Source organism: Xenopus tropicalis, chromosome 8, assembly GCF_000004195.4.
Source record: "Xenopus tropicalis strain Nigerian chromosome 8, UCB_Xtro_10.0, whole genome shotgun sequence".
Lineage (NCBI taxonomy): Eukaryota > Metazoa > Chordata > Amphibia > Anura > Pipidae > Xenopus > Xenopus tropicalis.
In genome coordinates, this window is record NC_030684.2 from 70,054,813 (window position 1) to 70,079,990 (window position 25,178).

Consider the following 25,178-nt stretch of genomic DNA (forward strand, 5'->3'; position numbering starts at 1 on the left):
CTTTTTCGTAGCGATAAAACTTAAAAGGCGCGACGTTTCGTGCAAGTTTTAACGCTACGAAAAAATCGCGACTTTGCGCAACTTTCGTAATGGCTATGAAAAACTCGCGTTTCTACGCAAAAATCGTAAAGACGCCGGAAAACTCGCGTTTTTACGCAAAAATCGTAAAGACGGCGAAAAAAATCGCAAAATTACCGATCATTACGAAAAAAATGCAATCGGACGCATTCGGCCCGTTCGTGGGTTAGTAAATGTGCCCCTTAGTGTCCCATTATGGTTCTCTAGATTTTAATTGTGAGATCACTTGTATCCTCATATGAACTAAAAAATCTAAGAATCCCACTATTTTTGGCTTAACTCTTTTTTTGGGGGGCCAGACATTCTAACATACCATCATTTTTTTTGTTTTAAACTCTCCGTAACTATTGTTTTATAGTTACTATTCTATCTGGAAAGGCAGATCAGGGGATGAGGTAGTTAGGGCTCATACACTGTGGCATTAAAGGGAAAATATTTTCTCCTAAGCTTTTTTTTTTGTAAACTTTGTTTTTATTGATTTTTCAAACATTATAACAGTTTGCGCTCTAGGTCTCTATGTTAATATATATCATTCCTTGCTAACATTTTCAGTTTCTCCCTCACTTATCTATTGCTTTTGGCTGTTTTAGTTAAAGGGGGGTCCTACCCATAGCTTTGTGCTCGAGAGAGATTGTCCTTGTTTAATATCCAGGTGTCCCATATCTTTAGGTATAGTTCGGTTTCGTTGTCCAGTTGATATTTTAGAGCTTCATTGGAGTGTATATATTCAATTTTGTCCAGGACTTTCTCTATGGATAGTAAATTTGATTTGCAATTCTAGTTGCCATGCATATGTGTTGTGTAAGGCGTTGTGCAGGATTGTTAAGGCCTTGCAGTTTATGTCCTAAGAGCATTGTCTTAGGGCATGGGGAAATATCTGTATGGAACAGTTTGGAGAGAATAGTGGCTACTTTTGTCCAGAGTTCTTGCACTGTTGGGCAGGTCCACCATATATGCCACATGGTGCCTCGTGTGGTGCAGTTCCTGAAGCAAAGTTGTGACGACGTGGGGTAAATTTGGGAGAGTCGTTCAGGCACGTAATATGTCCTTTGGAATAGTTTGAGCGAAGTTTCCATTATAGTTACGTTGTAGCTGCCTTTAAATATATTTTGGTAGTTTTTGAGCCATATTTCTTGGGGTATTTCTGTTTCTAAATCTTGTTCCCTGTCTAGCATATGTTGCTATTTATTTTTTGTATGTATATGATTTAGGTGATAGTATAGCATGGATGTTTCTCCTAAGCTTTTTAATATGACCTCATGCACAAAAGTTTAATTTATTGCATCCTAAATGCATTGTTAACACATAAGGTGCTAAGTACAGAAAGCAACAGTCATGAGCATCTACTGATGTTTTAGCACTGGTTAGCAACTGTTGTACTATTTTCAAGCTTTTTATACATCTTTTGATATTTTGTTTGTTATGCACCAGTGACACTTTCTGGACATGCATTTTTCTATACAGTAGAGGAGTAGCAATAAACACATATTTTATAAGCTTATAAATGTAGCACAAAAATAAAAATTAAACACCATTTTTTTCAAATTGGCAACCAAACTGTAACCTGTATAAAATGTATACCCCCATATGTAATAAAATGCACTAAGTTTGTCCAGTAGTATTAACTCATCTCAACCAATAAGATGTTTGCTTTTAAACAGGTGACCAGCAATTTCGACCTGCTTATTGGTTGCAAACATGCATTTTTTACATTCAAGGCTACAGCTACCAGGTGGCATGTACCTAGTCTAAGAGTACCTCTGTAAAGGCAAAAAGGAATTCAGACTGGCGTTTGTTACCAAACTTTGGCACAAGTCTTACCTCTTGGCTCCAGTCACCAGGGCAATTTCATCAGGAGAAGAGGAGATGTAAGCACAATTATCTGTAGATGAAAAACTTGGCCCGTCAGTGTGACACTCTTCCTTCATCTGCACTGTGTGGCACAGGCAAAGCGCCCTTAAAAATAACTCTTCCAGGTCCTAGGAAAGAGAATGTGCTGATCAGCTTTGAGCACAAGACTCAGCACTCATCATTGATAGCCTATGGTACTTCTTGCAGAAGCCTCTTTATCTGGTAATAATGGTTCTCCTACAGGCCAGATGGAACACACACACAAAACTAAAGACCAAACAGAATGAGATAAAAGTATATATTGGGTACACAGAATATTCACCCTCTGCACATTTCCATTTAAACATGAGTGGCACTCGCCACACTCTTTGCTTGATCTGTGCGATTAGAAAAGAGGGTATGCAGCAACAAGAAACTGTGGTGATGTTTATTTTACATTACTTTTTAAAGGTTTGTTGAAAATGTCCTATATTAAAGCAACACAGTATTTCCTATTTGCTTCTTCTCCTCTCCCCCCACACATGCCAAAAGCTACGATTAAAAGAAATACTGTTAACAGAAAAACATGTTCTCTTCTGCCAGAATTCTGCATTGAAGTTCATTTTTTTACATGGCTCTAGCCATTTCCTTACTTTCCTAGGTTCCCACAGCCAAGTGAATTGTGCTCTGATAAACGTCAGTCTCTCTTTACTGCTACACTGCAAGTTGGTGTGATATCACCCCTTCCCCCAGCAGCAGATCAGCAGATCAATAAGCAGGTAAGAAGGCTGCAACCCTCTGACACCTCTACTGAAGGATTAATTTGCCTGAATTGATAGTGCCTCCATGGGCTATTAGCACTGCTGGTACTGCCCTGAATATTAGCAAGTAGGTTAACAGGCAAGCAATAATTTAGGGATTTATCTGGCAGCTAAAAAAACACTGTGGAAAAACTGCCCCATGTGCCATTAGTTTAATTAGCTTGGACAGTAAAGGATATATAGTGGGTAATGTAACCCCTATTGTAATCTATAAAGATATTATAAGGAGTTATGTTACCATATAGGGGGTACATTATGCATTTATAATATAAAGTTCTGGGTTCAATGTCTTACTTAAGATCTCTGGCTTTGCTTTATGCATAGCAAAATTGCACTTTTTAGTCTGTCATGATTTTTTCCCCTTTGCTGTATTCTCAATGTGTTTTCCTGTATTCCCTTTCTTTGGGGCTAAATACCTGTATTTGAAATCCATCAGTTATTTTTTCTGCTCTTTGCCTTCTAGGCTACCATGGGAGACATCACTTGCAAGTTAAAGAGAGCAGAGGAGGGGGAAAGGTGAGGGAAGGAGGGAGACCAACACCATACGATTAAGGTGGTAGAGGGAACCTGACTTGAGAGGGGGTTGAGTGAAAATTGAGATGATGGGTTGAAGGGAGAGGAAAAAAGGCATCTTGCGAGGGGGAAACCAGACAGAGCAGACACTCAGAGGCAGAAAGCAAAACTTGAAGTGGTGGCAGAGAGGGGAAGCAAGGCCACAAAAGGACCGTGCGAAGGGGAAAGGGAGACCAGAGAGGCATAATGCAAGGGAAGAGCCAGACGTGGACTTAAGCGGCAGGGAGAGCAAGAACTGATACGAAAGTAAGGAGGGCCTGACAGGAAGCAAGACAAAAGAAGAGAATCCTGTGCAATGAGGAAAAACTGTGCCTGGGATAAGGGAGAGATGTAGGTATAAAGTGGCAAGTGCTATTTATAGCTTATAAACTGTTTATCTGAAAGCAATTCAGTTGTGTAGCGCTGGATTCTTCTGAAAGCTCATTATCAGGCACAATGACCTAATATGGCTGCCTACAAACCAACATTACAACTTATATACACATTTATTGGTTCCGGAATGTGAATTATTTGCAATGTGAACAGTGAACAGTCTAATTTAGAAATAAAAAGTACACCATAAAAATCATGACAGAATCCCTTTAAGGAAAGGTCCTTTACCTGGGAAGCTTTACCAAAATAAGCTAAACCATCAGTCAAAGACAACCCATCCATCGCATCTGTATTTGCATATTTATGGCCATCAATGCAACACTCAATGAACTCCATTTTATTTTCTGTGAGTGTCCCAGTCTTATCTGTGAATACATACTCTACCTGAAAGGGAACAAATCCAAAAGTGTTAGATCACTCCAGTAATGACATTACAGTTCTGCCTTATGTCACTACACAAGGTGCTTAAAGGTGTCGTTTATCAATCGTCAAGGTTGATTATTTTTCTCGATTGAAGTTTTTTGCATTTGAAAAAAAAATCAAATTTTAGTTATGGTTCGAAAACTAGTATTTCTGGTATTTAGTGCAAAAACCCCAAAAACTAAAATGTAAAACTTTGCTATCTAAAAGCTTGCACGTTTCTAAGTCAATGGTAGTTGTCCTAGGCAAAGTCAAGCCATATGTTCAACTCAAGTTTTTGTCGAGTTTCAAATTTGAAAATCAGTTATTAAATTTTTTTTATATGCACGACTTTACCACATTAATAAATAAGTCCCATTAATGGCCTTAACCCCCATTTCAGTGGGTATTTACTTATTTATTACAGTTTATGAATTATTGGCCTACATCTTCTGCCTCTTCTCAGCTCTCAAATTGGGGTCAATGACCTCATCAACCAAAACTATTGCTCTCCGAGGCTACAAATCCCTTTAAAAACTTTAAAAACGAAATTAATTCTAGAACCATGATTTGTGCTACAGGGTATACGGTTATCAAAATGTAGGAACTGCACTGGGGTAGGGTGCTTTCCAACAACTGCAATGGGAAGCTTCTGTGATTGCCAATGAAATAGAGCATAACAGAAATCAAAAGGTGTGTGTGTCAGGTTCCTTAAACTTATTGCTTTCTTCCTCTTCAAATCTGATTTTAATATATATTTACAGTATATGTTTTTTGCACATTAAGAGGCTGAATATTTTGCGTTTGCAGGTTAAAAAAAATTGTGACAAAACCTACGTGACTATTTTTTTATTAAACGAAAATAATGATTTGTTAAAAAAGTGCCATTTTTTTCTTATTGGATACCGATACATTTTCCCCTAAGCTCTGTTATTGAAGCTAATGCAACAATCAAAACAGCAAGCACTGCCACAAACTACTTTTCATTTATTTAAAGAAAAGTGACCATGTATAGACCGAACTAACACACACAAAGGTTTCCAAGTCTTTACATTCTGCCAGAGAGCAATATTTACACTGACATAGTTCAAAACATTATTTACAGTGGAGAACTATTTGTGAACCCATTAGCCCCTTTGAAAGTAGAAGCATCTCGCTAGCAGACTAGTGTTAGAAGCAAAGTTCAAGATAAGTGAAATGTAATTTCATTACACTGTATCGAGTGCATAGTTGTGTTGACAATAGTCTTGATCCCCTCTTGAGTCTTGCTTTTTTAGCCAACTAAACCTTTTACCGTGAGCTGAACCTTTATACTGTGTCATTTTTATTTCTTTCAATAGCTGTGGAAATTATGTTTTTGACAATCTCTAATCTTGAAATATTTAACCCTGGTAAATGATGCACGGACCACAATGGGTCATTTGTACCATTCATAAGCAACAGTGATGTTGCATGGGGCCTTTTGACTAATATGGCTGCCTGACAACATAACATTGCTCTGCCAAGACCAAATTTTAAAAGATATATATATTTTTTTTTTTGCTATAAGCTCATTCTTTACTGAGTCCACCTTACTAGGTCTCCAATAGGAACAGTGATTGTTAAAGTGTAATTTAATTAATAACCACCTTACCTGCCCAAGTTCTTCATTAAGGTCAGATGTGTTAACCAAAGCTCCTTCATTTATTTCTTCGTCAAACATTTCCATATCCCAAGCAATGAAGAAGGATCCTAGGAATTTCTGCATTTCCACAGTAACATACATGGATACTGGGATGATGAAGTTGAATAGCACCATGAACGAGAGAAAGTCTGTGAACATTTTTAAAATCTGGGGGAAACAACATAATAAGAAACTGTAGAGAATGACCAAGAGAAACATAAGGTTAACAAATAAAACCAGGTATGACCAATAAGACTTGACTTTACCAAAGTAAAGAAACAGAAAATGTTGGCAAAGTATATTGCAAAAAACAAAAATGTATGGACATGTGTCAAATATTTTCTGATTCCATTTAAACAACCTTCAAATGCTCCTTTAGGAAAACTCCTACATAGCAGCCCAACAAACTTAGTTTAACCAATGGCTGCACAACATTTAACAATGATTTCAAAATGGTTTCCATTCAGTTTTAAACTGCCCCTTTTAGACAGCCAACACACGTAGAAAAGCTCAGGGCTAAGTCACAGCACGAACACAGGTTTTCTCCCTGATAAAGATCAGTCTGAATTCTATATCCTATATACCATCACCTAGCTAAGCTAAGCACAATTCAAGCAATTTCTACACAGGTCATGTACCTTGAAGGCCTCCTTTTCCTTGCGTGTTTTCTCATTGTACCATGGCTCATCATTGGCTGGATTGCTCTGCCACAGGTACTTCAAAGAAGTGCAGATGGTTGCTTTGGAGACCAGTATGCATAAATATACTATTAAAAATGCATTTATGGATCTGAAAGGGATGAGAAAAGACTGAGATTAATGCTATGTCTATCCATCATTTGAAAATGAGATTCATGTTACCGGGAAAAATGTGTTAAGCTTACAAGCATATTTGCAAGGAAATCAACAACATACCTAAAACACTGTAATGTAGTTAGTGGTGCACACAAAAATACCAAGGGCTCCTGCATCTGTACCTATATGATTTCCTCTTTACAGTTTACAAAAAGGGTTGGGGAAAACTGGAAACACATTTAAAAACATTATGTTTGCGTGCACTGGTCTCCTTTTTTGCTCCAAATGATTTGTTCTGTACATTACATTATAATATACAATAAAAGAGGATTGTTTCATGTCACTTACAGGATGGATATTTGTGTATAACCTTTCTCTAACAAAGTAAAGAGTTTAAAGGGCCATAAAAAACATTAAAACATTGGTACAAAGATTCATAACAATGAAGTACTCCCACAAAGAGACCAGAAAACACTCCACACACACTTTAATTTAGTTTTTGATAACCAGTATTTCTATTCTGGTGTCAAGATGTGTATTTATCAGTACATGGCTGTAGCAAGCAGACTTAATGCCCACTAACCTACCCCAAGGGAATCACTAGACATCCTGGATAGGTTCATGCAAATGGAAATGACATCCAGTCAGTATTTCTTCTAACAAATGTGTTCTATGGGACACAGCCTGTGCATTCAGATACTGTTGAGTGCAACCTAATAATGAGCGAGCACTCCGACAGGGAGGTGATGCCATGTTCTCACATTTGAGGAAATTCGCTGTGATTAAAATGTAAAAACGTTGCCTAAACAGATGCTAAAAGGATCTTAGCTAAGGATTACACCTTTGCACAAGACCTTGGGAGTTCTGGAGTATGGTGTGAGCATTAAACTTGAGAAAAGACAATACTCAGAGTAAGTAAGCAGTTATAGAAAGATAAGACACAGAACTGGACAAGTCCCAGGAACAAAGTGTTAAGGCGCCAAATTCACATTCTTGGCACACTGATAACAACCCACCCTCTAGATTCTAGCTAGATTTGTTCATTCCTGTTATAATGCTCTGAAGAAGAAAAGCAAAATGGAAAAAAACACAATTCAGAGGCACAGCTTCAAATGTTTAATACAGGTTAATCACTAATAACTAAATATTATATTAACTGATCCCAGGAACATTAGTATCTGTTTTCATACTTAATTTGTTGTATTGCGTATTGTTCTAATTGTATTTTACATTAATGTTTTTTAAAAGAATGTTGGCATTAATTTTATCACAAGGAAATTTTTTTTTTTTTTGAAAGGTGTATTTTATTTACTTTTCATACAAACAAAAGACAAAATATCACATTTAACAATGCAATGAGGAAGACGCATTAGTCTTTCTTTTCCAGGTCTACCTTTAGGATTTGTTACCAGTACTGAGTGGGTAGGTATAGCATTACAGAGTGTGTAACTGGCAGTAATTCCCACATCTTGGATCCATCCCCCTACTGAACTTATGTATTCAGGGTGTGGGAGAACAGGTTGGGAGGACGTTGGGGGGCTTATTATGTAACTGGGAGCAGGATTGTTCAGTTACCCTCTAGATCACACCAGGGTCCCCAGACTGTCAAATTTGTCAGGTGCGCCCCTAATTTCGTACGTGAGTTTATACAGAGGGGCAACCACATTCACTAAATTCTTCCAGGCTGTAATGGTGGGCAGGGTAAGGAAATGTTTAAGTGCAGATTATCTGTCCAAATACAAGAACAAATAAATATAAACAATGATAAAGATGACAAAACAATGTTTGCACAGTCAGGCTTACTTCTCTACAGCAGAACGTTTTTGGGACTTTCCTTGGTAGTTCAATGCCATTTTGGTTTCCATGCCAGTATATACAGCAACACCTGAATAAAACATGAACACAGTTATTGCTATGACGGAATATCAACATTTATTCTAATTATCATCATTTTTGTGGCATTGTATCAATATGTAAGTCATCAGTAAAGCTACATCCGATATAAAACAATATGCATAGGGATTCTCTTAGCTTTAAGCTAAGGACCCACAGAGCATGTTAATCACCTGCGATAGATCCCTGCTACCGCAGGCGACTAACCGATCCGTAATGAAACAATAGGAGTCGGCGATGTAAAGGCCAATGCATCAATTTGGCTTTCCGAAGTTGCGCAATGTTGCCTACAGGAGGAAACTTTGTGCAACTTTGGAAAGCCTAAGCAATGCATCTGCCTTTCCACTGGCATCTTCTATTGTTGCCGGTGTAATGGCATTTGGGAGCAATTAGTTGCCCGCGGTAGCAGCAATCTACAGCGGGCAACTAATTTGCTCTTTGGGTCCTTAGCTTGAAGGGTAAGAACCCATGGAGTGGAAATGGTTTTTCACTAGCAACCATAGGAGTTGCTGATGGAAATTCCTTTGCATAGCTTTAGTAATCTGCACAAAGTTTCCCCCTGCAGGCAAGTTCGCGCAACTTTGGAAAACGAAGCGATGAGAAGGGTTTTCCAGTTGCTACTTCAATTGTTGCCCATGGAAAGCCATTTCGGAGCAGTTAGTCGCCAGCGATAGCAGAGATCTATTGCGGGCAACTGAACCACTCTGTGGGTTCTAACACTAAAGGAGCTACTTAGTAGCAGGCATTTGTCACAGCTACTAAACACCAGCAAATACTCTACCATAGACAATACTGAGAACTGACGCTCTGTGTGTCTTCACCCTAATGATCATGTCAATGTCATTACTTCCTATGTTTTTGGGTGCATAAAGTCAACAAAAGACCATTTATCCATTGTTTGCATTGGGCTAGTGCTGGACACATGGTACATGATGATGGCCAGCAAAACTAGTTGCTATGGAACAGTCTATCACATTAAAGTGATAGTGACACTAAAAAACGACTCTTGAAAATATTTGTCTACACTAAGGGGTATACTTATTATGCTGTGTAAAAGGTGGAGTAAAGCATTACCAGTGATGTTGCCCAGGGCAACCAATCAGCAATTAGATTTCAACAGTTAGAAAATCAAAGCAAGGCATCTGATTTGCTACTATAAACAACATCACCGGTGATGTTTTACTCCACTTTTTACACAGCATGATAAATATACTCCTAAAAGTTACCTGTTTTGCCAATCTGACTGTCCCTTCTCAGCCAGTCAGTTATAGCTTCTAATGCTAATGGACTACTGCTCCACACATATAGCAGCTCCCTCATAGAGGAACATGGGGAATCAGATAGGTTATGTAAAAGCATTGGGCAAATACTTTTAAGGTGAAATTTATAAAGTGCATGCAATGTTATGATAGTTGTTAAAAAAAAAGTTTTATATCTGGGGCCAGTATTACTTTAAGCATAGAAGAAACATCAGTAAAAAAATCCCACATTTTACCTGTTACCATGACACTGCGAATATTCATCCCAAACTGGTTAAAAACAGGAGTAGGGGATCCCCGCTCATTGGGGGAGTTCCCAAAAGTGGTGATACTGAGACAAAATAAAAGTGGACTTATTGGATTTTTCACCTTATCCACAAACCTCTATCTCCAATTGAATTTGTCTTTTAAACAGATTTCAGATTTTGTCTTTTAGATGAATTTGTCTTTAGCTAAATCTGTCGGTCTGCCATCAAACCCAGTCCCACGTCTACATGAGCCGGGCAGGATTTTGCATTTCATTTGCCAGTCATTTCACTTTAGGGGCATTTCCTAAAGGGTAATTTTAGTTTGCCTAGGAAAATCATGCATCAATTTTTTCAGGACAAGCTGGGCTTTCTAAATGTTTGTGTAATTCCAAACAAGATTTAAGGCAATAAATACTTAAAAAAAAAAAAAATGAAAAAAAAAATTGCTATTTTACATAATATATAGATACTGTATATATTGCAAAAATGTTTTATTGTATTTGTGGAACTACAACTGATTTAGAAATCTGCATGTTTGATGAATGTGTCGATACCAAATATGTATAGTTTTCTGGAGATTTCGGACATGTTTGTTTACAAAACTCAGTACACTACAAAAATGTCAAAGCACCACCACCACAGAAATCGGCATACTGTTACATTGTTACATAGGGTTGAAAAAAAGACCATCAAGTTCAACCCTTCCAAGTGAACCCAGCACACACAAACTTATACTGACCTATCTATACACCCACATACATAAACCATATATACCAACATCAATTCTAACAGTAGATTTTAGTATCACAATAGCCTTGAATACTATGCTTGTTACTTCAGATTCAAGGCTTAAAATCCTCAAACGGTAGGTTCACCCCAAGAAACCATATGTTTTTGGAATGTACATATGAGGAATCCAAAATGGGCAAATATGGCTTCCTATTCCAAATTACAAAGCTTTCCTTCATTTGGGGTCTAAATGCCAGCATGCATCAGCATTGCAACAGCAATCCAGCTGACCAGGGCCTGCCAGGTTTTTTCCCAGTTCCCAGTTTGGGTGAAAGTGTGCATGTGCTGCTTGCTGATCACCAAGATGGCTGCTGGAACAGAAGGGTGCAGCTAAAGGTGGTGGTCTATTCTTCCAAGCATCTGTAGTTCTGGGGTAAATGTCAGTGAAGTAATTAAAGAGAGGGTACAGCTAAAACTAAAAATGTGCCTGGGAGGCTTTACTTTTACTTAAAATAAAAATGTATATAGTATATTCAGTCAAAACTTTATTATTGCCTCATTCATTAAGCTAAAACTAGCACAATAATGCAACTATGAGGTAAAAACGTATTTATAAAAATGTTTTGCTTGTTTAGAAAAATGTTAATGAGGCTTTTTGCAGCTATTGTTCTAGGGTTATAGACAGAAACTTGTCCCCTTGATCCCTGTAATGATGCCCCTACTAGAGGTGTGAAATAGAAACAGAAGATCTTAGAATTAATCTGCCGGTTACACTACGGGGCACATTCATCAATGTACAATTGAGTCCGAATACTAAAAATTTGTATTTTTTCTAAGCTTTAGAACTGTGTGAATTTTCTGCGATTTTTTCGTACTTTGCGACTAAATCGTATTTGTCGCTACAAGTACAAAAGTTCCGGAATTCATTCAAGCTTCAGTATCGTGACTTTCCTTGGGCCAGGTTGGAGCTGCAGAGTGCCATTGAGTCCTATGGGAGGCTTCCAAAAACATGCACAGAAGTTTCAAAGTCAGAAAGTTTTTGATGCTTTTTACATTCGTTCGGATATGAAAATTTTGGAACTTCCGGATTGTACCATGATATTGTCGTATGACCACGATCCAAAATTCTCGTACTTTAAGCTCACATCAGAAAATATTGGATTTAATCTGATTTTTTTGTATCCTGCTTTTTAATGTCCAAAATTCGGACTCATAAATGTGCCCCTACACACAATGCTGTATAAATGTCATTTAAAAGACAAATTCACAAAAGTGTCTGTGAACTGTCTTTCACCAAGAACTGAAAAGTGGATTTTAAGCGGATTTCTGTTTGTGAATATGGAGAAAGTGTTTTACACCAGTTTTACACCCACTTTTACTGCAAAAAAGGCTATCTTCACTTTTGTGTATTCCCCCATTGTGTTTTATGAAGCATAAGTGTTATTATCAAATTAATAGCCTTTTAGGTTAATACATTTTGAAAGCAGCAGGGGTTCCTGAAGGTTAGTGAAGAGCAGGAAAACAATACTGACACATCACGTAGCCTTTTCTTTAATGCGAATCTTACCATGTTGATAAAAATTGCTTTTTGACACCTTTGTTTGGCAACTGCTGTCTGCCCTTTAAAAATATAGCCTTCCAGGAAGCACTGCCGCACTTGTAATAGGATTTTAAACAATAACAGAAATAATGTTTTGTGTGATGTAAAAAGAAACCAAGAATAACTGGTTTCTTTTTGAAGGAAACTGCTTGTGCAGATACATAATGAAAAATGGGCATTAATATGTACCGTAGATCTTCTTTGTATTTTTTAAAGTTGCTCCTTTAAGCAGCAAATTTTCAGGACCCAATGACCTAAGCAGCAAGAAAACATATAATAAAGATATTAATTATGGCAATTCCTAAATTAATATATCAAACATAGCCACAACAGTACTAAGCACTAAAACAAAGTAAATGAACACGGAATACTTTGTGGTGTACTAAAGCCCTAAATCTGGCTTTAATCACCACTGGTGATGTTACCAGTTTGTATAAAGACCATGATATTAGCAGGCAAATACTAAAAACAATTCCATTACAGCTTCAACCACGCACATAAGGACTCGCCTGAGCTTTCATGCAACTGCAGATACCATTTTTGTGGCTGAATGCTTCCACTCAACAAAAGTTATATAAGGTTTAAACAGGAATTTCCGTATAGGTTGTGGAGCCCTTTAGCTTCATGGCTTTTGGAACTCCAGTGACTCACAAAAACCTTTTATTTTACAACAGAGGGTACATTATTCCATATTTCTGGAAAACTGTACACTGAAACATTGCATAGAATAAACAATTCTTTATGTTTTATTTTTTTACAAGGCCTAAGTCACGCTGTATATTTGTAAGAATTATATATTCATATACATACAGAGAGAGAGACGTGTGTATATAATTCTGCACAAGGCTATGCATGCCCTTTGTAAATAAAGTACATTTTCCATGTTTGTTTCTTAATAAATTTAAATAAAAGCGAAGACAGATGTGGGGGATTATAGTTGCAGCAACTTTTTAAGAAACCCAGTCGCGGCGACTTAGCGTGGCAATTAGTCACTGTGACTGTATTTTAAAAATTTGTGCAAACTAATCGCCGCATCTGTCTTCACCCTAGTAGCAGCCCTAGTAGCAGCTACTTGTCATGGCTACAGAAATAACTAATGCTGATCATTTACTGATGATTGTCTCTACATGTGTTCTAGCAGAGGTAATTCTCAGTATTGTCTATGGCAGTGTATTTTCTGGCGTTTAGTAGTAGTGACAATTAGCTGCTACCAAGTAGTTCCGTGTGTCTTCTCCCTAAAGCTTTATATGCAACACCAGAGGCAGAACATGTGTTGTTTTATTTAACTTTATACTATACCTTGCTTTCACATCCTGGTTAGTGTTTACATCTATTCTTCCATGAAACCTACAAAATATAAAGATCGGCATCACAGATGTGAAACTGAAGGGGAACACAACAGGAAAATGATTGATGACTAGTCTCAGTGAACATACAGTATATATGGATAGAAAATCCTGCTGGTTATAGATTAAATATAGGCAAAAACTTGAAAAAAAACTTTGTGCTCGGCTGAACAAAATCTCAAACCAAATAATAAACGTCACAAAGTTAGCACCCGGTCTAGTTACCCATAGCTAACCCATGTGCAGGTAGCATTTACTGGTTTATAGTTTCAAAGCAATCTGATGCTATGAGACACTAGAACAAATGCAAAGTTTGAGATTTTTGCTGAATTACCCCATTAAAGTAACGTGACTTTAAAGGGGACCTGTCACCATCAGAAATAATTCCAAATAATTTTCTGTCATGTATGTTGGGCAAAATAAACTTTAGTTACAGTATATATATTATTTAAATGTTGTTCCCTTCAGTCTTGGAATTCACAATCACAGCAAGCAGATAGGCTTAATGTTGTGGGTACTTTTATTACGAAATATTTTGTATCACTCCTTATCTTGTGTATGCACCAGAATGGTAGACACAACACCCATGCACAGGACTTGTGCAGAATGTGAAAAGTGAGGGAGAATGGGAGAAATGCAGTGACATATAGGAAGTGCTAAATGGAAAGTGAAGGTAGTTGCACCACCTCTATGCCTGAGGCATAAAGGCAATGCAGGCAATATACAGTATGATTCGCTGCTCATAATTTTTTTTTTTTTTTACTTTACTCATACTTTATATTTACTCATACTATTTTTTTTTTCAATTCCCTTTTTTATTATTTGACAACCTGAAATCTAAGGAACATTAAAATCCCAAAATAAGTTTGAATCTGTGGAATCTTCAGTAAAGGGATTCTTATCCATAGCTTACTTGCCACTTTGGTAGGGTTTATTTTTGCTCCACATACCTGGACCTAGCCATTTATGTAAAACTGAATATTCAGTCGCAGCAATTATTTTCATTTTCATTTAATGTCCCTTACTTATTTTTATATCAAGACACTACACTAGAACATAAAAACTTTAATTGTAACGATTTTCCAATTCCCTGGTTTTTATTAGTAAAATGTATGTCTGAACATTTATACAACTGTGCGACTGATAAGCAGCTGTAATATATGTTTATGGAAAATGTCTTGTTCCCAAAGTATAGGTGCCCAATGATCTTACTGTGGGGCCCAATAACTAGTTATTTCACTCCTGAAAATGTTGTGCAAATGTAATATTTAATTACATAAATCCCAATATAAACAGCTCATATTACTCTATAATAAGTAGTGCATATAAATAGTTAAAATAACAAATCAATATGCTAACAGATCAGTCAGTTCATTGGTGATCAGTAAAATTTACTTAAGTTTTTTAATCAAACTCTAATTGTTCTGTCTGACCCTGTCATGCAGCTCTGTCAGTAACATACGTTTCTATATACTCATAAGTAATTCAAGTTTTTGTGTTTGCTGCAGAATGTGCATTTGCCTACCTGGCTGGGCCCCCCCACCAACTTTTAGGCCATACACTGAGGCCAACAGAGGCCCCACTTTTGGACAGATATTGTTTGGGCAGGCACAATACATAGGCCAGTAGGTTCTCTGGAAGGTCCAAATTGGCACCTTTAGTCATTAAGCATGGTCAAGTCTGATGAAACTGGAACTGGTTACACACTAGCTAGAGCGAAAGAACATATCCTTATCTGGCATGCAAAGATGTAGAACACTTCTGAATAGCCCACTGTAACAGACAAATACAGAAGTACTGCTCTGCTTCTATCTTTTATCTATTAGCTTGTGCAGGTCTCAAAAAAGGCAGCAGTGTACACTGAGTAAAATAATATCCGTGTTGGCTGCAGTATCCAGCAGCAAGCATGGCTAAATTCACTTGTGTAACTGCCAGCAAACACATGCCATGGGGGCACTGCAAACTATTTGTAGTTACTTTCTTTAAATGAGTTCTATTCAAATCACTGTGTGGCTGTTCTGCTGATAACAAGAACAAATAGACAAAAACATTGGGCTTACTTAAATGAATACTGTCTTTTATTTCTAAATTACATTGTTTACATAGCAAATAATTCACTCTACCATTAAAAATGTTATTCTTGAACCACCAAATATATTTTTTTGTTGTAATATTGGTGTGTAGGCAGCCATCTCAGTGCATCTCAGTCTGAGCTTTCAGAAGGAGCCAGCACTACACATTAGAGCTGCTTTCAGATAACCTATTGTTTCTCCTACTCCCATGTAACTGAAGGAGTCACAAGCCAGACTTGGATTTCAAAGGTGGCCATACAAGGGCTGATTTTAGCTGCTGTATGGATATGAACGACAGGCCTTCCAGATCAACATCCGGCCTAAAATTCTTCTCCAGATCTTGATTAGGCGGGTTTCATTTCTCTCTCGGATCGGAAACTATGTTGGCTTGTTGATGCGGTCCCCCAACAGATGGGGCCTATACCTGCAGTTTTAATTCGATTGCTTGGTGCTAGGTCCAAATGACTGAATTAGCCGATATTGCCCACCCATAGGTGGGCATATCTGGAAAAGATCCCCTCGCTTGGCCATCTCGCCAAACGAGTGGATCTTCAATGTACGGCCACCTTTACTATTAAGCACTATTCTGATATCTACTGGGAGCTGCTATCGCTCTTTCATTGTTCTGCTGATGGGGGGGGGGGATATCATTTCAACTTGCAGCTTAGCAGTAAAGTATGACTGAAGTTTATCAGAGCACAAGTGACATGACTGTGGCACCCTGGGAAATAAAGAATATGACTAGCTCCATGTGAAATTTCAAAATTAGATATAAAAAAATCTGTTTGTGTTTTTGAAATATGAATTTCAATTCAGGATACTTCTGAGGAAGCTCTATTAACTGATACGTTTTGAAAAAAACATGTTTTCCCATGACAGTATTCCTTTAGATATTTTTTGAAGCCCTGTTAGTGTAGCACTTTGTTCAGCATATGCTAATGTTTTTTACTGCCACCCAGGCATTTGCCATGATAATTAAAGTGAAATGGAAGCTTTATTTTGAAGGGTGAGGTAAGGGTACTGCAAATGGACACATGTACAGATGGTATTTATTATAAAACTAAGTAATAAAGTAAGCCATACTATTATTAACATGCACAACAGATGCAAATAGATGGCTGTTAAGTCACATATTAATTGATAGATAAACAAAGTTTTCTCAATCGTCCTTACAGAATTACTGCTGTACCCATCGACTTACTTGTATAGGTCAGGCTGAGGCTGTTCACATTCAATGGTGGCTGAAAAAGCATTGAGATCTTCATAAGTGGCCAAGATAGCCGTTTCTGGCACAGCATGATAGGTCTAAGTAAGACCAGAAAACACACAGTGAGTCATTTCATTTTACACTATTCAGTCAGCTGGTGACTGTATGGGGATATCAAATACATTTTGGCTCATGCCAGCAGGGATTAACTGCAAGATAAGAAATCCCTTGATGACTTAGATCTAATTTTAGATTCTATCGCTTGCATTTAGCACAGAACTGTCAAAGATGGAAAACACCATTAAATTCTAACCCTGCTGCTGGATTTATGTTCTATTTATAGAATAGTCTGAAGCTCCAATTTGGCCTGGATGTTAAGTTTTATTTTGAACTTATCATCATTATTCAGATTCAAATCAGAGGCTTAGAAACATGTAGTGAACTAGTCACCTCATTATCTATTCAAGGATTAAAAGAATAATGCTGTTAAAATAGTAATCATTATGAATTATGGTAACTAATCCATACAGTGGAACTGATCAGAAAGCCTCATATTATATAACCTTATCCTCTAGGGGAGATGAAGCAGGGGAAATTTAAACCAAGACAAGGTGAATTTTAAAATTGCCTGATCTCGGATTATATCTAAGGTTGATCACAGATACTAATCCTATTAAAAAGGGCTGCAGGTTATTGCACATAAAAGTTCTTTGGAGGACTTTTATTGAATTAAGATGGGTGGAGTGGATCCACATTTTTGGTGCTGATGGACTATTATTGGTGCGTGCCGTGCTATATTATATTGTTAAAGGTTATTGCACATAAATGACTTTGCACACAATAAAGTTTTTTCTATTTTAACATACTAGTGGCAGCCCTAGCACTGCTTTCCAATGTACAAGATACACAACACACTTCAAATTACAAGGTGATTAGTTGAAACCCAAAATGGGCCTCCATTTTTTTTTATTCCAGTTATTATTAAATAAAAAGTCAATGTTTTTGGTGTTACTCCATATAACATTGTAGCTGTTAGCTGGACTTCGGTTATTAGGTGGACTTTGGTTATTACAGAGTAAGAATGATACCTTAAAGTTGGACTCCCCATCAAGGCTTGCTGTTGTAACCGTGCAGGTCCCATCACGGCAGCTTGTAGACAACATGACTAGATCACATGGGAAAGTCTCATTGTCTCTGACTTCTACTATGTCGCCAACCTGCAATGATTTGGTAAAACCAAGCAATTATTTATTTATTCCTTAAAGCAATATAATTTAGGCTGAGTGCCTTCAGTCTAAACAAACAGAATTTTTTTCAAAATGCATGATTAGCTCAGATGGCTTGGTCATTTCCAATTAGAAGTGTAGTTTGAATGACTTTAAGAGGCCCATTTACTAACCATTGGATTTCTTTTCTCAATTCAGATTTTTAGCACTAAAAGTTTAAGGGAAAAAAGTTGCAAATTTTTTTTTTTTTTTTTTTTTTTTGAGATTTACTATGCGTCAAAATTGCTAAAACTCCAAACCTCACAATACTCCAGCTAAAACTTGCTGAGATCATGTAAAAGTCAATGACAGAGGTCCTTTCTCTTTCCTTGAAGTGCCTTCTTTTGTCTCAAAACTTTAGAGGTTTCAGATTTTTGACGCCGTTTTTTGTGTGACAATTCAATAAAATAGAGGTTTTGGTGTGAAAATTTGAAAATGTCGAGTTTTTGCAACAACTTTTTCTCGCATTGACTTTTTCTATCATATGTGTTTTAATAAATGTCAGAAATTCAAGGAAATTAGTTTAGTCCTATTTTGAAATTAAAAGAAATTATAGAGTTTTAGTAAATCTGCCCCTAAATGTTAAAATGTTGTATGGATATGTTAAGGTTATAGTTTTTATATGCACTAAGGCTAATGGCACTAGGGGCGTTTTGTCCACCACTGACACAAAAAGCATCAGAGACCAAACTGTCCGTTGTGCATTTCCAGATTTCACAAATACTATTTTTGATTTATTTACTAATTGGCTATTATTAATTGTGTGCACAACATGGTTCAGGTACTTAGTTGGTTGCCGTGTACAGCTTTAGATTTTAATGTATAAGGTATGGAAGATCAAAAACACAAGACCTTCCAAAGTCAGAAACCAATGATTAAGCACTGAGTCACTTCTTTTACTAAAATCAAATTAAAGCTATAGCTTAAAGGACATGTAAAGCCTACATTTGCCTACATGTATATCAGTTGGGCATGTCTCCCCCACCCAGATGGCATTATTTGTACTGCATATATCCCCTCCTTTTGCTAGCACCATCACATTTTCCTTAAACAAATAGCAGCTTTCACCCAATGGCCATTTTTCTTCTGATACATAATCAGGTACATTTAAATCTGCAAACAGCATACACACACACAGACCCTTATTCAGCATACATTTCATCAAGAATACAGGCTCACACAGGCAGAACTGTCTGATAAAAGTTCTGCTTTGTTTAAGTTGATCTCAGGAGTAAAGGTTAGGAGAAAAAAATTGAAGCAGACAGCTAGAGCGGAGTTTCTATGGGAACCAGCAATGCCATCTCTTTACTGGCTGCTAGACTGGAGGGCATGTTTAGTAATCTGAGCTTAGAACAACTGAGCATGCCCACAAGCCAGAAATCAAAGCAAATTGCAGAGTGGGGGGGGGGACGAGTGGGTTACAGGAGGAGAAGGAAAACTAAGTGATTAAGGAGATGTTGCAGCCTTACTATTAACCTCTGGACCACCATTGTGGCAGGTATTGAAAGATTTCAAAGAGGCTGTTCACTGATTACATTTTTTGTGTGTAGGGTTTGCATGTCCTTTAAAAAACAAACATCCTTTAAGCTTGGATAAGGAACAATTTCTGTCCATGGCTGTAAGTTTGTTCTTGTTCCTTCTGCACCCAATTTTTTTCTAGTATGGCATGTAAATTAGGGTCTGAGGGTTTTTAGACTTTTTCAATTGCACAGCAAGTTGGTAAATACCAAAGTTGAGTGTAGCATAGCTTTAAATAATATATGGTTAAAGTATTCCAAAAGGAAAAGTATAGCTCATAAAGTAACTTTTGGTGTCCTGGCTCATACTTTGATTAGTACTGATACAGTATAGGCAGCCCCATATCCTTCTGTGGCTTGTAACATTCAACCTTATGGTTAAAGCATTCCAAAAAGAAAATTGCTCATAAATTACAATACTCTACAGCCATATGGTATAACAAGAATTCCTTCCATTACAAATCAAATACAAACATTTCAGTAAGGATATTTGAAACGGATTTGAAGGACAAGTCTGCAGTTTCTCTTTAGACACATTCTTGTGTGGCAATGTATACTATTATTAGTTCACCTTAATTTTTTCACTCTCCTTTTTGACACATTTGGAACCTTCAATAACGTAGACAGTGCTTTTATTGACTTCATGGTCTGCTCGATGCCGCAACCAGTCTTCATAGCCCTGTATGAAACAAATTACATACAATAAACATAAGCTGTATTTGTATTGCTATTGTACATTTTTTTGTAAATTTTAACAATATATCACAATTTTACCTTGTGGAATTCAAAACACAAACATTTTCATAGCATTTAAAGCAGCCATTTTGGGATGCAGTAATGTGTAATGTAAACAGCTAATTTTCCCTTACCTCTAGGGCAATCCTATTACATAACCTTTCTAGCATTACAATTTCTGTCTGCCCATTTAATTGCATGTTTAAAGGGGACATTTATATTTGAATCAACTTTTAGAATGTTAGATATTAGCCTATACTTTGCAACTTAAAACTTGTCTTTACTGTTTTTCAATTATTTTCCCTCATATTTTGTCCCTTTACAGAATGCAATTTCAATTATCCATCTGGTTGTTAGGGTCATGGGCCCCAGCAAAAAAATGTATGCCCTGTATAATTGTTTCTTGATATTGTTTAATCTTTTATAGGGGTCTGCCCCTGTTCATCCTCATTTCTAACTTTCAAATGACTACTAAATGGGAACGTGGGAACCTAGCAACCAGTTAATTAAAATTCCAAAGTGGAGTGCTGTAAAAAATGAAATACCTAAAAAAATTAAGTACTAATTGTAGTTTGTCTTATACTTTCCTACAGCATACTTAAATGGGTAGTTTACCTTAAAATTAACTTTAACAAGTATTAACATCAGACATATAAACACACGGCAAAGTTTAGTACTGTTCCTATGTAATTTGTTTAAAACAGGGCAAATGGCAACATGGCAAACAGGGACATTGAAGTTTCTACATATTTGGTCCTTGCAAGGTGGATAATTAGATTACCGGTGCACAGTGGTTAATGGACTCCTGCTAATATAGCAGTAACAACAAAGGGGGAAGGTGGGGTTTATATACTGGTAATCTAATTATCTGCCTTTCAAGGACCAATTACAAAGTAGCTCTTATTTCCCCATTTAGCTAAAAAAAAAAAAAAAAATGTTTTTCTTTATTAAAACAACAGGCAAAAAGTATGTTTAACAGAAGCCCTATTCACTGAACTCATGCTGAATAAAAGGCAGTTAGTGCAAGGATGCCCAACCCCAATCAACTTGAAGCTGTTCTGTAAGGAGGAAAAGGTTGAAATTCTTCCAAGCCAATGTGCAGGACTGATCAACATTTACTGAAAGCAATGTTACTCTGGATAATTATCCTCAATAAATAACAAACGAGTTATTCTTTTAATTTGTTTTAACTGAGTTCACATTATAAAGTTGTAGGACAGATTATTTTTTAGGTCATACTTAGGATAAATATTCAAAATTCCACAAATTTTCAAGCACCACTGAAATTGCTGATACTGCAGGAAACAGTCAACATGACGGTAAAGCATTACGCCTCTAAAAGGCCAGGACCATACAAATATACAAATGTACCTGTTTAATAGCTGTGACGGTAATAACAAAAAACAGAGGAAGGCCACTGGTTACTGGGCTTGTTGGTGTGTCAACAATTGCCTGTTGGAGAAAACACAGTAACGTCACTGACAATGAAGACAGGCGGCTTTGTTTTCAGTTTTACAGAGAACAAGAATAAGCGAATACAATAAGGAGCACTGGCAGTGGTACAAATAAGCAAACAGGCTGGGATTTCGTTTCTATAAGAAATGATATGTCCTGATTTTGCTTAAGAACAAAAAAAATGTTACAGACCAAAGTGGCTAAATTAAAAAAGGGGCTAAATTAAAAGTTTTAAAACACATATTATGAGTTTATTATTTTAAAACCCCTCTTAACCAAAATGACAGAATGGCAAAACCAAGTCACACACAGGCTTTAAGGAAAACTGTCATGGGAAAACATGTTTTTTCAGTTAATAGAGCTTCTCCAGCAAAATCCTGCATTGAAATCAGTTTTTTAATGTGCAAACAGATTGTTTTTATATTGAATTTTGAAATTTTACATGGGGCTAGCCATATTCTTCATTTCCTGGGTGCCACAGCCATGTGACCTGTGCTCTGATAAACTTCAGACACACTTTACTGCTGTGCTGTAAGTTGGAGTGATATCACTCCCCACCCTTTTCCCCCCAGCAGAACAATGGGGAAGGTAGCAAGATAGCAACTCCCTGACATCTGTGGTAGATATCAAAACAGCGCTCCATAATAAAAATCCAGATAGAGCAAATTAGTATGTCATAAAAATCATGACAGAATGCCTTTAAATCTATAATTCAGCTGGTTTTAGAATAGAATGGACTGGCACCAAAATCAGCCACAACTCCCCATTCTCTTACATATGGAAACTGGAGTATTGCCGACCTAATTTTCTCAATTCAGCAATCTGCCACATCAAGGAAACAGAAGAGCCAGACTGTGATGGAAGCTTTATAGAACAAGCATTATGCATGTATAGGTAGTTTTAAGTTGCTGGGAGGGGGACAGTCACTGGGGAGCCATACAATGAGCTAAGTGACTTCCTGGCTAAGTGGTTTATATCTTCTCTATACTGCCTGGAAATTCACTTACCCTATTGATCTACAAGAATAAATACTTAAAAGCATTAAAGGGGAAATACTTTATTAGTTGTGTAAACATTTATTTATAGAAATATACAATATATGTTAAGTATAATATTGGCATAGGGCACTTAGCACATATATCAATCAGTATATTTGTGCTTATTCAGACGATTCCTCTGATTCTAAACCTTCATACTATAATTCCTATGAAACCATGGCCTTCTGGAAACCACATTATCATAAACAAAGGGATTTTCGCTTGGCTTTATCAAAGAATACATTTATAATCAGCTCTTGTGTCAGGAGACAGGTGTCATTAAAGGCCTCCAATACATTTTTTTCAAGCAACTGCCACCTGCCAAAAGCGCTCTCCAGTTTTAATGGTAGCCTATGGAGGTCTGTTTGGGACATTCTAACACCACATTTTGTGGCTACTTAAAACACACACTGTACCAGCCCATGTGTCTGCTGTGCCCCAACCTTTCAGTCTTTTTGAATCTGTCCCAAAATAGACACCCTGCACTTTACGAACCTGAAGGTGCAGCAGGGTGTAAAGACAGAGATATGTTTGAAGGACACAAAAGTTTATTTGAGAGAGGAAGTAATAACTAGAAACAGAAACTGGGAAGACAAATTGGGTGTCAGTCAAAACAATGATACAGAAAAACAAGGGAAGTGTAGCGTTTGTGCAAGACAGAGGGAAAAGTGAAGCTAGAATACAGAACACAGTAGAGAGATATCATTTTGACTAGGAACTAAATGCATTTTACTGGTGTAATTAGTTTGAGCATTTCAGCTGCATTAAATTCCTTCTGGGTCTGTGTGTGTGTGTACATTCCTGGAGTGGGTGTATTCTAGGTGGGGCAATAAGGCTTACAGAGCTCAGGGCAACATTCATCAAAAAACTTAAAATGTGAATACAATGGCATTACTTTAAGCCACTTCTGCTTAAATGAGAAGGAAAGGGTTAAAATCTCGACTACATTAATGCAAAGTCCTAATGTCCCTGTAGCTGATCGCTATATTTTTTTACCTTTATATGCTGTATATTCCCTGCACTGTCTGATTAAACTGAACAATATATATCTCCTATTGCGGGCGCCATGTTGGATATTTAAATTAGTCCAACATGGCGCCGATTAACCTAATGCGCCTGCGCGAATCTCCTTCATCCCCCTAGATGCGAGCGCAACGTGCAGTACTGTGCAGAGGGTCCGTGGGAAGGGGCGCGCTCCTGCTTGTGCGTGCTCAAAGAAGATACAGATGCGCATGCCCCACCTAAAAAGCCGGTCTTAGTGTCAGTGCAGGAGTGAAGCATTATGGGAATCCTCTTTACCCAGCTCAGCGTATTTTCTTCCTGTTTGGGTTCTGATCTTCTGAACAATTGAAATATGGGGAGACTTAAGGGCACTACTGAGACAACTGAAGGTATGCCTGCAGCTTGAAATTAACTCTTTCCTTCTCCTTTAAAAACATAGACAGAGATATGCCTGCTGCTATTTGCCAAGGACTTTTCAGAACCTGATTAGCTTGACTTTACAAGGATTGACTTCAATTCACTAATTACTTACCCTAACAGCACTGATCATTTATTTGTTACTAAATCAATGGACATTTACAATACATGTGACTTAATGGAAGGAAATTAAATTAAAACACATATAAGTTACTGTATACTGAGTACAGAAACAGGTTTAGACCTGTTTCTGTACTCAGTATACAGTAACTTATATGTGTGTAACCTAGTTGAAAAAGTTTCATTACTACAGGTATGGGACCTGTTATGCAGAATGCTCAGGACCTGGGCTTTTCTGGATAAGGGATCTTTCTGTAATTTGGATCTCCATAACTTAAGTCTACTAAAAATAGTTTAAATATTGAATAAACTCAATAGACTTGTTTTCCTCCAGTAAGGATTAATTATATCTTAGTTGAGATCAAGTACAAGGTACTGTTTTATTATTAGAGAGAAAAAGGAAATCATTTTTAAAAATTAGAATTATTTGCTTATAATGGTGTCTATAGGAGATGGCCTTTCTGTAATTCGGAACTTTCTGGATAATGGGTTTCCGGATAAGGGACCCCATACCTGTACTACCTGTGGGTTAAACCTAGTTGCACTTTGCGGAGAAAAAATTAATTTTTTAGCACACAAGAATGCTACAAATTTAAAGCAGCTCTGCACAACCTTTAGCCCATTAGAATTGTTTTTTGGCAAAATTTCAACATTAATTTAATCAACTTTAGGGTAAAGACACACAGAACTACAAGTAGCAGCTACTTGTCATGGCTACAAAAATTAACAATGCTGATAATGTACTA

The 25,178-nt window shown here is 37.1% G+C and overlaps 1 protein-coding gene across 8 annotated transcripts in view; it reads right to left on the bottom strand.

Moving 5' to 3' along the window:
* The window catches only part of atp11c (ATPase, class VI, type 11C), a 79,776-nt gene that overhangs the window by 17,455 nt on the left and 37,143 nt on the right, over positions 1-25,178 (bottom strand). For all 8 annotated transcript variants that reach the window (XM_012969232.3, XM_031891896.1, XM_002932596.5 and 5 more), the window contains exons 5-15: positions 21,773-21,853; positions 20,238-20,345; positions 17,973-18,101; positions 16,879-16,982; positions 13,559-13,606; positions 12,449-12,513; positions 8,334-8,415; positions 6,375-6,525; positions 5,707-5,904; positions 3,903-4,058; positions 1,900-2,057 (exon numbers count right to left, since the gene is read on the bottom strand). In XM_012969232.3, the coding sequence (XP_012824686.2) occupies positions 1,900-2,057; positions 3,903-4,058; positions 5,707-5,904; positions 6,375-6,525; positions 8,334-8,415; positions 12,449-12,513; positions 13,559-13,606; positions 16,879-16,982; positions 17,973-18,101; positions 20,238-20,345; positions 21,773-21,853 (1,280 nt within the window). The remainder of the gene's footprint in view (positions 1-1,899; positions 2,058-3,902; positions 4,059-5,706; positions 5,905-6,374; positions 6,526-8,333; positions 8,416-12,448; positions 12,514-13,558; positions 13,607-16,878; positions 16,983-17,972; positions 18,102-20,237; positions 20,346-21,772; positions 21,854-25,178) is intronic.